At 48.4% G+C, this 15,109-nt stretch overlaps 1 protein-coding gene across 1 annotated transcript; it reads left to right on the top strand.

Moving 5' to 3' along the window:
- Positions 1-1,813: 1,813 nt before the first annotated feature.
- UBAP1 (ubiquitin associated protein 1) lies at positions 1,814-14,347 on the top strand. Its single transcript, XM_089666741.1, has 3 exons — positions 1,814-2,016; positions 8,251-8,352; positions 13,418-14,347. Exons 1-3 carry the CDS (start codon positions 1,837-1,839, stop codon positions 13,556-13,558), a joined length of 423 nt encoding a protein of 140 aa, XP_089522867.1. The 5' UTR covers positions 1,814-1,836; the 3' UTR covers positions 13,559-14,347.
- Positions 14,348-15,109: the final 762 nt, after the last annotated feature.

The following is a 15,109-nucleotide window of genomic DNA, read 5'->3' as shown; positions in this document are numbered from 1 at the left end:
GCTTTGTCTGTAAATGTGGAAATAAAATCTAAGGACTGACCTATGAAATAATAAAAGAATTCATATACCGTATTTTCCGGCGTATAAGACGACCCCCTACTTTTCCTGTTAAAATATAGGGTTTGAGCTATACTCGCCGTATAAGACTACCCCTCTTCCAACGCACACCAAATAAAAATGAAAAAACATCAGATTTGATTTCAATATGGTATGCTATTTCAGTATGGTATTCCAATGATGGGGTGCTATTCCTCCCACTGACACCAATGATGGGGCACTATTCCTCCCACTGACTAATGATGGGGCACTATTCCTCCCACTGACACCAATGATGGTGCCCCATCATTAGTGTCAGTGTGTGAGGAATAGTGTCCCATCATTAGTGTCAGTGGGAAGAATCGTGCCCCATCATTGGTATCAGTGGGAGGAATAGTGCCCCATCATTGGTGTCAGTGGGAGGAATAGTGCTCCATTAGTGTCAGTGGGAGGAATAGTGCCCCATCACTGGTGTCAGTGGGAAGAATCGTGCCCCATCGATGGTATCAGTGGGAGGAATAGCACCCTATCACTGGTGTCAGTGGGAGGAATAGTGTCCCATCATTGGTGTCAGTGGGAGGAATAGCACCCCATCATTGGTATCAGTGGCAGGAATTGTGCCCCATCATTGGTGTCAGTGGAAGGAATAGTGCCCCATCATTGGTGTCAGTGGGAGGAATAGTGCCCCATCAGTGGTGTCAGTGGGAGGAATAGTGCCCCATCATTGGTGTCAGTGGGAGGAATAGTGCCCCATCATTGGTGTCAGTGGGAGGAATAGTGCCCCAACATTGGTATCAGTGGCAGGAATTGTGCCCCATCATTGGTATCAGTGGCAGGAATTGTGCCCCATCATTGGTATCAGTGGGGGGAATAGTGCCCCATCATTGGTATCAGTGGGAGGAATAGTGTCCCATCATTGGTGTCAGTGGGAGGAATAGTGCCCCAGCATTGGTATCAGTGGGGAGAATAGTGCCCCATCATTGGTGTCAGTGGGGAGGAGGAATAGTGCCCCATCATTGGTGTCAGTGGGGAGGAGGAATAGTGCCCCATCATTGGTGTCAGTGGGGAGGAGGAATAGTGCCCCATCATTGGTGTCAGTGGGGAGGAGGAATAGTGCCCCATCATTGGTGTCAGTGGGGAGGAGGAATAGTGCCCCATCATTGGTATCAGTGGGAGGAATAGTGCCCCATCATTGGTGTCAGTGGGAGGAATAGTGCCCCATCATTGGTATCAGTGGGAGGAATAGTGCCCCATCATTGGTGTCAGTGGGAGGAATAGTGCCCCATCATTGGTGTCAGTGGGAGGAATAGTGCCCCATCATTGGTATCAGTGGGAGGAATAGTGCCCCATCATTGGTATCAGTGGGAGGAATAGTGCCCCATCATTGGTGTCAGTGGGAGGAATAGTGCCCCATCATTGGTATCAGTGGAGGAATAGTGCCCCATCATTGGTGTCAGTGGGAGGAATAGTGCCCCATCATTGGTGTCAGTGGGAGGAATAGTGCCCCATCATTGGTGTCACTTTTTCGAGCGGCGCCGCCCCTCGAAAAAGTGCCGCCCTGACACCGGCTCGCCGTATACCGGCGTATAAGACGACCCCCGACTTTTCAGAAGTTTTTCTTGTGTTGAAAAGTCGTCTTATACGCTGGAAAATACGGTACCTATTACTATCATTGCAGGTAGTAGACCCGTACTGTTACCAGATTATATTTTAGCTGCCTAAAAATGTTTCCTTTTTTCTAAAGATTTCTCCTTTTTTTTGTTTCTCTTTCCTACATAGACCGCCGCTCATCAGGTATCAATGTCCAAAGTGCCCAATAACATCACCAATGTGACGCGGCTCCATGTTCCGGGTTATGAGGAGCTCCTGCAGGCGCTGTCCAGCAGCGAGAGGCAGTGTGCGGAGACCATTGTCAGTATGGGCTATTCTTATGAACATGTCATGAGAGCCATGCAGAAACAAGGGCAGAACGTGGAGCAGGTGAGACCAGTCCTTCCTTTGGTAACCTGGGAACAGGTCGTGCAGGCAAAGGTGTGAGAGACGTATTCCATTGGTAATACCCCGGTCCATATGGGACATAGTTTCGGACGTTACCAAAACATATGGTGAAACGTGCCTTCCGCCCTATCTCAGCGAGGACAATGTTGCGGATCTACCAGGATATATCGCAGCCAGTCGCCGTGGGGTGTAATATACTCTATGGATACATTTTAGTTGGATAAATCGGTCCCTGGCTGAGATCATGGTAGGGAGGCATTGTAAGAGACACTCCACCCAATCATCCTCTGACAGGGACGGATGGTCTGCGTGCCATTTGCTGTAAAGCGCCTACATATATTGTGTTGGTCTGTCACATAAAATCCAAATAAATTACATTTACGGTTTTTGTTCTAACATGACAAAATGTAGAAAATTTCAAGGAACATGAATACTTCTTCAAAGCACTGTGCATATTATATAGCTCTGGCATTCTTCAGTTCTGTACAAAAATTCCCAAAATATTCACATCCCACTCACAGGAGCCTACACTCCTATGTTCCCACCATAGCAGTTTATTGATTCGCAGTCTGATTGTCAAGGGAACATTAGATTGTAAGCTCCTTTGGTGCACAGTAGAATGTGACACGGGTGGGGACATTGGATTGTAAGCTCCTTTGGTGCACAGTAGAGTGTGACACTGGTGGGGACATTGGATTGTAAGCTCCTTTGGTGCACAGTAGTGTGTGGCACTAGTGGGGACATTATTCTGTACCAAAGGAGCTTACAATCTAATGTCCCCACCAGTGTCACACACTATTCTGTACCAAAGGAGCTTACAATCTAGAGTGTGACACTGGTGGGGACATTAGATTGTAAGCTCCTTTGGTGCACAGTAGTGTGTGGCACTAGTGGGGACATTATTCTGTACCAAAGGAGCTTACAATCTAATGTCCCCACCAGTGTCACACACTATTCTGTACCAAAGGAGCTTACAATCTAGAGTGTGACACTGGTGGGGACATTAGATTGTAAGCTCCTTTGGTACAGAATAGAGCATGACACTGGTGGGGACATTGGATTGTAAGCTCCTTTGGTGCACAGTAGAGTGTGACACTGGTGGGGGCATTAGATTGTAAGCTCCTTTGCTGCACAGTAGAGTGTGACACTGGTGGGGACATTGGATTGTAAGCTTCTTTGGTGCACAATAGAGCGTGACACTGGTGGGGACATTACTATGCACCAAAGGAGACCAAAAATCACCACTGGAGACTTCCTAAAGCCATATCTCCCTGAACATTGCAAAAGACGGTAATGTCCATATATAATTAGATTGTAAGCTCCTATGGTGCACAGTAGAGTCTGACACTGGTGGGGACATTAGATTGTAAGCTTCTTTGGTACAGAACAGAGTGTGACACAGGTGGGGACATTGGATTGTAAGCTCCTTTGGTGCACAGTAGCATGTGACACAAGTGGGGACATTGGATTGTAGGCTCCTTTGGTGCACAGTAGCGTGTGGCATTGGTGGGGACATTGGATTGTAAGCTCCTTTGGTGCACAGTAACGTGTGGCACTGGTAGGGGACAATGGATTGTAAGCTCCTTTGGTGCACAGTAGAGTGTGGCACTGGTGGGGACATTGGATTGTAAGCTCCTTTGGTGCACAGTAACGCGTGGCACTGGTAGGGGACAATGGATTGTAAGCTCCTTTGGTGCACAGTAGAGTGTGGCACTGGTGGGGACATTGGATTGTAAGCTCCTTTGGTGCACAGTAGCGTGTGACACTGGTGGGGACATTGGATTGTAAGCTCCTTTGGTGCACAGTAGCGTGTGACACTGGTGGGGACATTAAATTGTAAGCTCCTTTGGTGCACAGTAGAGTGTGGCACTGGTGGGGACATTGGATTGTAAGCTCCTTTGGTGCACAGTAGCGTGTGACACTGGTGAGGACATTGGATTGTAAGCTCCGTGTTCTTTTCAAGCCTTTGCAGAATGTCACCTATAGATATGGCTCTGCACCGATGACATTCATATGGAAATCTCTTGCCAACGTTGTCAGCACTCTCCAAGCAGAGTTCACACTCCAGACAATTGGACATGCCAGTTTAGTGCTGATTGGACACCTATGTTTAATGTAGAGCACCACTCAAAGCTGGCATATTTACTCTGTCTGCCCCCTCCACATTAGGAAATGGGCATTTATATAAACGAATATTAAATTCATGTCTCATGACTGGCCATGTTTACCCCAAATTTTCCATAGTCTGCCGAGAACTGGATATTTTAAGACGGTATTGTGACCCGCAGTATGAAACTGCAGCGTTGGCTGGCTGCCATCCAGCCAGCTTATTACAAAGGCGAAGTCTTCTCGTCTACCAGACAGAGGCACGCGGTATTCCTGCCCTCCCGCTACCGGCACTGGCTCCATTCTTTTTTTTATGCCAAATCTACTCAGGGGCTTGAGCTTCAAGGAGGAACACCCTTTGGTTCCCTTACATCTTTCTTTCAGAGTCAGGAATTTATTTAGCAGCCGGCTAATTGCCTTCAGGCTTTCTTTTTAATGAACTGAAAGTTAATATCTGGCTTTCGTTGGGAGTTGCTGCTCTGTTAGCTGATGCTCGGGAAGTGTTTGGAGGATGGGATGGAGAACTAGGGATGGGGGGGTCAGAGCAGCGTCTCCATCTTATATAGTTCAGCAGAGGAAGGGGGTTGCAAGCCGTATATACAAATCTTGTAACCGGTAAGAACCATCAAATGTTAGCATGAACCTCCTGGTGACCAAGATTATGACCAAATCTTTGTAATCCGCATTCTCAGTATCATACCCAGTTTTCCGGATAATTTTCTTGCTCATACAGTGAGCATATGAATTGGCAGTTGTGGTCTTTAGAAGACTGAACTCCCTATTCTGCTCTTTTGATATACGTGCCGTTATTGATGATGTGAGTTGTTTGCTTTGCATTATCAGGCCAGTTGATTTTGAAAGACACTGTAACTGCAGAATGGCCAATTCATTGGGAATATCTATCTAGCATTGGGTTGTGCCTTTTTGCCTTTACAATGGCCTGAATTATCAGTGGCATGGACTCAACAAGGTGCTAGAAACCTTCCTAATAGATTTGGTGTATGCCGACTCAGTGAGATTACTGTCACACCGCCATAGAAGACCAGATGGTTTCATGCTATGAATGCCAACCTCTGACCTTGCCATGGACAAGGACATGACAGAAATGGAGGTTTAATTAGCCCAAGTCAAAATTTTTTAGATATTTCAGCCAGTTCTGGTGAACTGTGCATAAAACGGCATAATTTTCCTGTGCTTCGCTTACTAAAGGAGACCACTGTGTGAACCTCTGCTGCTATAGTCTGTCCACTTCAAGGTTCTCCATGTTGGGTGTTCAGAGATGACCTTCATACCATTACTGTAAAGAGTCCTTATGGAAGCAGTTATGGACGTCGTGTCAGCAGGAACCAGTCTGGACTTTCTACTCTGATGGCTAATATGGGAAAGTGCCAGGAGGACAGCAGGTTCTGAGATGCTTCAATGACATGTCTTCAATCATGCAAAGCGACTTAGGGCAGCCTTTCTCAACCAGGGTGCCTTGAGGTTTCCTCAGGGGTGCCTTGGCAAAATGTCTGAAAATTGCCCAAAACTTGTAAACAAGCCAGTTTGTGGACGGCCCTGCCTTTTAGTTAAAAAATCACCTCTAATGTTGGGTGTCCTACAAGTGTGGATGTTGCTGCATTATAAAAACTATTAGAATAGTTTCTCATAAGTTAGAATGGGGAGTCCTTTTAAAATTATGAACAGTCTTGAGGCACCCTATTTCAGAATGGGCTGCCTCAAGACTGTCCATAATTTTAAAGGGTTCCTCAGGACTACCCATAATTTTTAAAGAGTGCCTTGACTGAAAAAAGGTTGGGAAACACTGACTTAGAGGATGTGTTTTCCTCATTCAAGAGTACACTACATATTGGAACTCTGCTATTACTTTGGCTCAAGATCTACATTTACTTACATACATACACTCACCAGCCACTTTATTAGGTCCACCTTGCTAGTGCCAAGAAAATATCCCCCATACCATGACACCACCACCACCAGCCTGAACCATTGATACAAGGCAGGATGGATCCACCACACCATGACACCACCACCACCAGCCTGAACCATTGATACAAGGCAGGATGGATCCACCACACCATGACACCACCACCACCAGCCTGAACCATTGATACAAGGCAGGATGGATCCACCACACCGTGACACCACCACCACCACCAGCCTGAACCATTGATACAAGGCAGGATGGATCCACCACACCATGACACCACCACCACCAGCCTGAACCATTGATACAAGGCAGGATGGATCCACCACACCACACCATGACACCACCACCACCACCAGCCTGAACCATTGATACAAGGCAGGATGGATCCACCACACCATGACACCACCATCAGCCTGAACCATTGATACAAGGCAGGATGGATCCACCACACCATGACACCACCACCACCACCAGCCTGAACCATTGATACAAGGCAGGATGGATCCACCACACCATGACACCACCACCAGCCTGAACCACTGATACAATGCAGGATGGATCCACCACACCATGACACCACCACCACCAGCCTGAACCATTGATACAAGGCAGGATGGATCCACCACACCATGACACCACCACCACCAGCCTGAACCATTGATACAAGGCACGATGGATCCACCACACCATGACACCACCACCAGCCTGAACCATTGATACAAGGCAGGATGGATCCACCACACCATGACACCACCACCACCACCAGCCTGAAATGTTGATACAAGGCAGGATGGATCCATGCTTTCATGTTTATGCCAGATTCTGACCCTACCATCTGAATGTTGCAGCAACCAGTCTGCCCATTCTCCTCTGACATCAACAAGGCATTTTCATCCACACAACTGCCGCTCACTGGATATTTTCTCTTTTTTGGACCCTAGAGATGGTTGTGTGTGAAAATTCCAGTAGATCAGCGGTTTTTGAAATATGTAGACAACCACAACCATGCCACGGTCAAAGTCACTTAAATCCCCTTTCTTCCCCATTCTGATGCTCTGTTTGAACTTCAGCAATTTGTCTTCACCATGTCTAGAGCCTTTAAATGCTTTGAGTTGCTGCCATGTGATTTGGCTGATTAGCAATATGTGCTACCAAGTAATTGAACAGGTGTACTGGTGTGTGTATGTGTGTGTGTGTGTGTGTGTGTATATATATATGTATGTATGTATATATATATATACTTTCACTACGACTATTGTATCTGACAATTACAGTATTAACCTCTTCACGCTGGCCGCACGCAAATGTGCGGCCTCCCAGCGTCTGGGCCTTGACGCCGAGCGGCTGTACGTTTGCGTGCAATTAAGAAAAACATATGTGCTGAGAGCGCGCGCCCTGCGTGCTCCCAGCACACATGTCCGTTGCTCACAGAAAGGTCCCGATCTCCTCTTTCGATTGGGACCTTTCCTGATCATGTGATCGCTGTGACAGCGAATCACGGTGGTCACATGACCTTAAAACCTTGCCCCGCCTCCCGGCTTCTGAAACCCTAAAAGGGCCAGGAGGCTCCGACCCCAAGGGGTTAATATTAAACAGACATACCGCCACCTTCAGGCTGCAGTGCCATTTGCAGGCTGTATTTGTTTTGTTTTGATGTGAGTGCCTGCAGGTGATCATTATGTCTGATAGAGTGTTCCCGATCATAAGTGGAAACTTGGCTGTCCAGTCTTGTAGGTAGCATTCTCGGTGTCACACACATTAACATATCCTCACCACTGGGCATCATCCACAGGAATGTAAACGTACTGACGGTAGGCGGGAAGGGATTAAGGAATAGCCTCTTGTAGTATGTAGTTGTGTCAAATCAAATCGCATTATAGTTTCTCTTTTCTCTTGAGGGATCTCTATCAGAATGCTTTGTGATGAACTGCAACAAAAGTGATAAATCCAGACAAGTCGAATTCCTCTGATCAACTCTTCACTGAGTATGATAACGTGGGTTGTCCATCTGTGGTGTAATGAGTCCCTATGGACTCCCTGTGTGGGAGGGACAGATCTGTCCTCTGCAGTCTCTGAGATAAACCAGTTGATGAATTAGCCCAGCTGGTTTACATTTAAAGGTAAAATATAGTTTTGGGTGGAAATATTAGTGACATTTTTTTCCCATTTGCCATTTCCAGGTGCTGGAGTACCTGTTCATCCACTCCCAGCTGTGTGAGAAAGGCTTTGACCCTGTGCTGGTGGACGAGGCTTTGGAGATGTACCAGTGTTCAGAGGAAAAGGTATGACGGGTGTAGATAGTGATTTTATCCCTACCCCCATCTAGTCACCTTCTTCATAGAGGAAGACTGTACACTCAGAAGGCATATTAGAGGTGATCTTATTGGTCCATTCAGAGCCTGTCGGGGGTGTGGGCGGGGCTTGTAGACAGGTTTCTCAAGTGCAAAACCTGTCCTAGGCAAGGGAAGTAGCAGTTGTTGGGACTCTGCAAATGGTAGTCAGCTGACTGTTGTGCTGATCCACAGGGTTCAGTGCTATGCGAGTCATTGACCAGGAACAATAATGCAGCAAGACTGAACTCCTTATTCTTGGTTAGTGACCCAGAGAGTCAGCATGACAGCCAGGCATCTATTATTTGCAGGAGAGATGACAGCACGTGCGTGCCTGGAAAGGTTACCTGAGGTGCTGCATAAAATGGACATTAAAGTGTTTCTAAACCTTGCATTCACTATATCTGGTCGCCCAGGACTCTGCATTCACTATATCTGGTCGCCCAGGACTCTGCATTCACTATATCTGGTCGCCCTGGAACCTGCATTCACTATATCTGGTCTCCCAGGACCCTGCATTCACTATATCTGGTCTCCCAGGACCCTGCATTCACTATATCTGGTCTCCCAGGACCCTGCATTCACTATATCTGGTCTCCCAGGACCCTGCATTCATTATATCTGGTCCTCCCAGGACTCTGCATTCACTATATCCTGGTCTCACAGGACTCTGCATTCACTATATCCTGGTCTCACAGGACTCTGCATTCTCTATATCCGCTCTCCCCGGACCCCGCATTCACTATATCCGCTCTCCCCGGACCCCGCATTCTCTATATCCGCTCTCCCCGGACCCCGCATTCACTATATCCGCTCTCCCCGGACCCCGCATTCACTATATCCGCTCTCCCCGGAACCCCGCATTCACTATATCCGCTCTCCCCGGACCCCGCATTCACTATATCCGCTCTCCCCGGACCCCGCATTCACTATATCCGCTCTCCCCGGACCCCGCACCCACTATATCCGCTCTCCCCGGACCCCGCACCCACTATATCCGCTCTCCCCGGACCCCGCACCCACTATATCCGCTCTCCCCGGACCCCGCACTCACTATATCCGCTCTCCCCGGACCCCGCACTCACTATATCCGCTCTCCCCGGACCCCGCACTCACTATATCCGCTCTCCCCGGACCCCGCACTCACTATATCCGCTCTCCCCGGACCCCGCACTCACTATATCCGCTCTCCCCGGACCCCGCACTCACTATATCCGCTCTCCCCGGACCCCGCACTCACTATATCCGCTCTCCCCGGACCCCGCACTCACTATATCCGCTCTCCCCGGACCCCGCACTCACTATATCCGCTCTCCCCGGACCCCGCACTCACTATATCCGCTCTCCCCGGACCCCGCACTCACTATATCCGCTCTCCCCGGACCCCGCACTCACTATATCCGCTCTCCCCGGACCCCGCACTCACTATATCCGCTCTCCCCGGACCCCGCACTCACTATATCCGCTCTCCCCGGACCCCGCACTCACTATATCCGCTCTCCCCGGACCCCGCACTCACTATATCCGCTCTCCCCGGACCCCGCACTCACTATATCCGCTCTCCCCGGACCCCGCACTCACTATATCCGCTCTCCCCGGACCCCGCACTCACTATATCCGCTCTCCCCGGACCCCGCACTCACTATATCCGCTCTCCCCGGACCCCGCACTCACTATATCCGCTCTCCCCGGACCCCGCACTCACTATATCCGCTCTCCCCGGACCCCGCACTCACTATATCCGCTCTCCCCGGACCCCGCACTCACTATATCCGCTCTCCCCGGACCCCGCACTCACTATATCCGCTCTCCCCGGACCCCGCACTCACTATATCCGCTCTCCCCGGACCCCGCACTCACTATATCCGCTCTCCCCGGACCCCGCACTCACTATATCCGCTCTCCCCGGACCCCGCACTCACTATATCCGCTCTCCCCGGACCCCGCACTCACTATATCCGCTCTCCCCGGACCCCGCACTCACTATATCCGCTCTCCCCGGACCCCGCACTCACTATATCCGCTCTCCCCGGACCCCGCACTCACTATATCCGCTCTCCCCGGACCCCGCACTCACTATATCCGCTCTCCCCGGACCCCGCACTCACTATATCCGCTCTCCCCGGACCCCGCACCCACTATATCCGCTCTCCCCGGACCCCGCACCCACTATATCCGCTCTCCCCGGACCCCGCACCCACTATATCCGCTCTCCCCGGACCCCGCACCCACTATATCCGCTCTCCCCGGACCCCGCACCCACTATATCCGCTCTCCCCGGACCCCGCACCCACTATATCCGCTCTCCCCGGACCCCGCACCCACTATATCCGCTCTCCCCGGACCCCGCACCCACTATATCCGCTCTCCCCGGACCCCGCACCCACTATATCCGCTCTCCCCGGACCCCGCACCCACTATATCCGCTCTCCCCGGACCCCGCACCCACTATATCCGCTCTCCCCGGACGCCGCACCCACTATATCCGCTCTCCCCGGACGCCGCACTCACTATATCTCTGGTCTCCCACAGTACACACAACATGGAAATGCTATTATTTTAGTAAATGTAAACTACTAAAAACCTTTTCCCATCAGCAGTATATTGCAGTCTTGTGACTTCTATCAGTGTCCAGCTGAGCACTGGTTAAATCTTGTTAGAAGAGGTTTCTTTCTGCTCTAGGAGGATGCAGAACCGTGAACTCTGTTGGGACAGTGCTGATCACATGCATCCTCCCAAGAAAGGGAAAAACAAAAATTCTCTAGCAATACACACCAAACTGAGGATGTGCAGTGTGTCTCCACATGATATGTCTTATCAGGAGATAAGAGGGAGGCACTGGAAGAAGGGAAGGATCAAAGAAGACAGGATCAAACAGCATTTTTACACAATGCAGAGGATTAACCCCTTAGGTCCCACAGTGAGTATAACAAGCATGCTTTACTGCATCTACAGACTGATTGTATTGTTGTGGGTTTAGTAACACTTTAATGCAGGGGTAGGCAACCTCAGCGCTCCAGCTGTGCTGAGACTACAAATCCCATCATGCCTCTGGGAGGTCATGACTGTCAATCTTACAAGGGCTACAAAAGTAACGGACCTTATTGTTCTTTGTGACGTGAGGTCTGCTTTATAGTAACTGTTGCTAACCTGAAACTTTAAAAATAAAGAAAAAAAAAAAAAAAAAGGTCTTCCTGCAAAGATGCAAGTAGATATTTACCACTCTTGACCCCAATTGATGCCGTGTATTCATATGATGTCTGCTCCAAATAAATAAATAAGGGTTCTCAGTATTTATATACTGAGTGTACAGTCCAGCAAAACAACACAACACTTTGGTGCACTAATGCAGGCCATGGACGGATCGAAAACCGGCCTTTTTTTTTTTTGTTAAAAACGAAAAATCGGTCGTTCAATCGGCCGACGTTACCACCAACAGTAAAAAAAATTGGCCGATTTTCATCCCGTCTATGGCCGACATTTTTACTTCTGTCCCTTGCAGAGAGCTCCGCTTTTATATTTTACGTGAATAAAGTCTTGTGGTTGCAACAATGTATCCATTTCAGATACAGATGCTTTTATTCGGATACAAATAGATACATTGTTGCAACTGCAAGACTTTTCATATAAAATATAATAGCGGACTGGAATTCTTCTTCCTCCTCCTTCCTCCTCCTTCCTCCTCCTTCCTCCTTCCTCCTCCTCCTTCCTCCTTCCTCCTCCTCCTTCCTCCTTCCTCCTTCCTCCTCCTTCCTCCTTCCTCCTCCTTCCTCCTTCCTCCTCCTTCCTCCTTCCTCCTCCTTCCTCCTCCTTCCTCCTTCCTCCTCCTTCCTCCTCCTTCCTTCCTCCTCCTTCCTTCCTCCTCCTTCCTTCCTCCTCCTTCCTTCCTCCTTCCTTCCTCCTCCTTCCTCCTCCTTCTTCCTCCTCCTTCTTCCTTCTTTTTTCCTCCTCCTTCCTCCTCCTCCTTCCTCCTCCTTCCTCCTTCTTCCTCCTTCTTCCTCCTCCTTCCTCCTCCTTCCTCCTCCTTCCTCCTCCTTCCTTCTTCCTCCTCCTTCCTTCTTCCTCCTCCTTCCTTCTTCCTCCTCCTTCTTTCTTCCTCCTCCTTCCTTCTTCCTCCTCCTTCCTTCTTCCTCCTCCTTCCTTCTGCTTCCTCCTCCTTCCTTCTGCTTCCTCCTCCTTCCTTCTGCTTCCTCCTCCTTCCTCCTTCTTCCTCCTTCCTCCTTCTTCCTCCCTCTTCTTTTTCTTCTTTCCTCCTCCATCCTTCCTCCCTCCCTCCATCCTCCCTCCCTCCCTCCATCCTCCCTCCCTCCCTCCATCCTTCCTCCCTCCATCCATCCTCCCTCCCTCCCTCCCTCCCTCCCTCCCTCCCTCCCTCCCTCCCTCCCTCCCTCCCTCCTCCTCCATCCTTCCTCCCTCCTCCTCCATCCTTCCCTCCCTCCTCCTCCATCCTTCCCTCCCTCCTCCATCCTTCTTCCAGGTCACAGCTCATGCGCAGATTTTTTTTATAGGTAAAATGATCGGCTGATTTGTCCATCATTGCCAGGAAAATTGGCCACAAATTTTCCAACTTTACCAATTAAAAAAAAATGTGCCAAAACCCTGAAAAACGGCCGACCAATTAACTCACTAACGGTGTGAAAATCAGCTGATTTTCGACCCGTCTATGGCCTGCATAACAGGGAGAGCAGATCTTAGGAATAGGAGTAGGAATCTTCTCCACGTTCTTGCCCGGCACAAGTAAGCGGCATCCTGGGACCTTGCCTTGCATTGGTGGTGGAACCTGTGTCTCCCTTTAGCACCAATTGCTGGATCAATATTTCCATTCCTTCTCCGGGAGGATGACCACATTACCAAGGAAGCAGTTCTCCAACGTACCGCACCTATTGGTGGGAAGACGTGTCTCCCATACTGGCCCCGTTGTTCAGCTCTCCCTGTTATTACTAATGACTTTCACTTACTAACTTGTGGTTTTGGATTTTCTGGTCCTGCTGACACCATTTTTTTTTTCTGTTTCCAGACCATGTTGTTTCTTCAGCTGATGAGCAAATTCAAAGAGATGGGATTCGAGCAGAAGGAGATCAAAGAGGTTTTGTTACTACATAACAATGACCAGGACAAAGCTCTGGAAGAGCTCATGACCCGGGCCGGGGCCAGCTGAACCTCCAGGGGATAGGCTTCACGATAGGCTCTAACATGTTTGGAAGAGGGGGAAGCCTGTTTTTTCAAGCTTTCTATCCAGACGCACAGAGTAGACCTCTTCCCCCACCATGTTTCACGTTCTGCGCTCTTTTTTTTTTTTTTTCCCCGAAAAGCCAGCTGAAGTATATATTGTAAGAAGTGCCCTTTAACTTCCAAACTTTCCCCTCTTCCGAGGAAATAAGAGTTTGCGCTGAATTGTACGCGGGACGGCGGCGGAGTTTTAATTTTTCATTTCCTTGCAGTGGAAATGGGAGGCGAAAAGCGAGGAGGAACAGTGTTTGAAGCTGCTCAATGCTTATACTGGAATACAGACTGATAAGGCAAACCTCTAGTGCAATGATTTATTATTATTTTTTTTTTTTTTTTCCGGATAGTTAGTACTACACTGGTAATTAAACTACTCTCACAAGCGTAGAGTCAAATGCAATTGAACCGGCACCCCCCCTGGATCCTATTTAACGCCTACATGTTTTGGGGAGGGGAAGTTGCAGTTTAAAGTAGAACTCCCGCCAAAAGATTGTCAAGTAGGGTGTGAAAAGGTTTGAACCTCTCGTCAGGTTTTAATAGACTTCCTATTGCACCCTGTACCAGGGACAGCTTTGGCTGGCGTTCTATCACTGGCATAAGCTGGGATGGTTAGTCGGATCGTTTAAGTATAGCCTAAATTATTTGCATTATAAGCTTTATCTGTGCGTTTGGAAATGAACGTTGTGCCCAAGAAAAGAAAAACTCGATATGTTCTTTGGAATGGAGTTTTTTTTTTTTTTTTATTATTATTATTCTTACCGCAAAAAAGTACGTTGGGGGGCTGTTTAGTGATTTGCCGGTAAAAAAAATCGAATGCAATTCATGTCTGTTTTTTTGCCTTTCCTCATATAATTTGATATTGGGCAAAAAGTCGATCTTGTTTTGCAAAACGCTCGCATTCTCTAAGCCTATAAAGAGTCGTTCAGCTCCAGTTTGTGAATATAGAATGCGAATCCTAATGGGAGTGCTGATTGCCACTTTAAGCAAGCTGCTAGTAGGCTTCAGCAATCTTTCAAGAAGCGCTGAAGCCTGCTAGCAGCTTGTTTAAAGTGGCAATCAGCACTCCCATTAGGATTCGCGTTCAATATTCACAAACTGGAGCTGAAGGGCTCTTTATAAGCTTAGACAAAGCGAGCGTTTTGCAAAACAAGATCGGCTTTTTGCCCAATATCTAATTATATGAGGAAAGGCAAAAAAACAGACATGAATTGCATTCGATTTTTTATCTGAGTTTGCAAATGAACGTTGTGCCCAAGAAAAGAAAAACTCGGTATGTTCTTTGGAATAGAGGTTTTTTTTTTTCTATTATTTTTACCGCAAAAAAGTACGTTGGGGGGCTGTTTAGTGATTTGCCGGTAAAAAAAAATCGAATGCAATTCATGGCTGTTTTTTTGCCCTTCCTCATATAATTTGATATCGGGCAAAACGCCGATCTTGTTTTGCAAAATGCTCGCTTTCTCTAAGCCTATAAAGAGTCGTTCAG

Source organism: Staurois parvus, unplaced genomic scaffold (assembly GCF_062004578.1).
Source record: "Staurois parvus isolate SC_StPar_1 unplaced genomic scaffold, SC_StPar_1.0 ptg002812l, whole genome shotgun sequence".
NCBI classification, from domain to species: Eukaryota; Metazoa; Chordata; class Amphibia; order Anura; family Ranidae; genus Staurois; species Staurois parvus.
The sequence above is the reverse complement of the archived record's forward strand: the minus strand, read 5'-3'. Positions and strand labels throughout refer to the sequence as shown.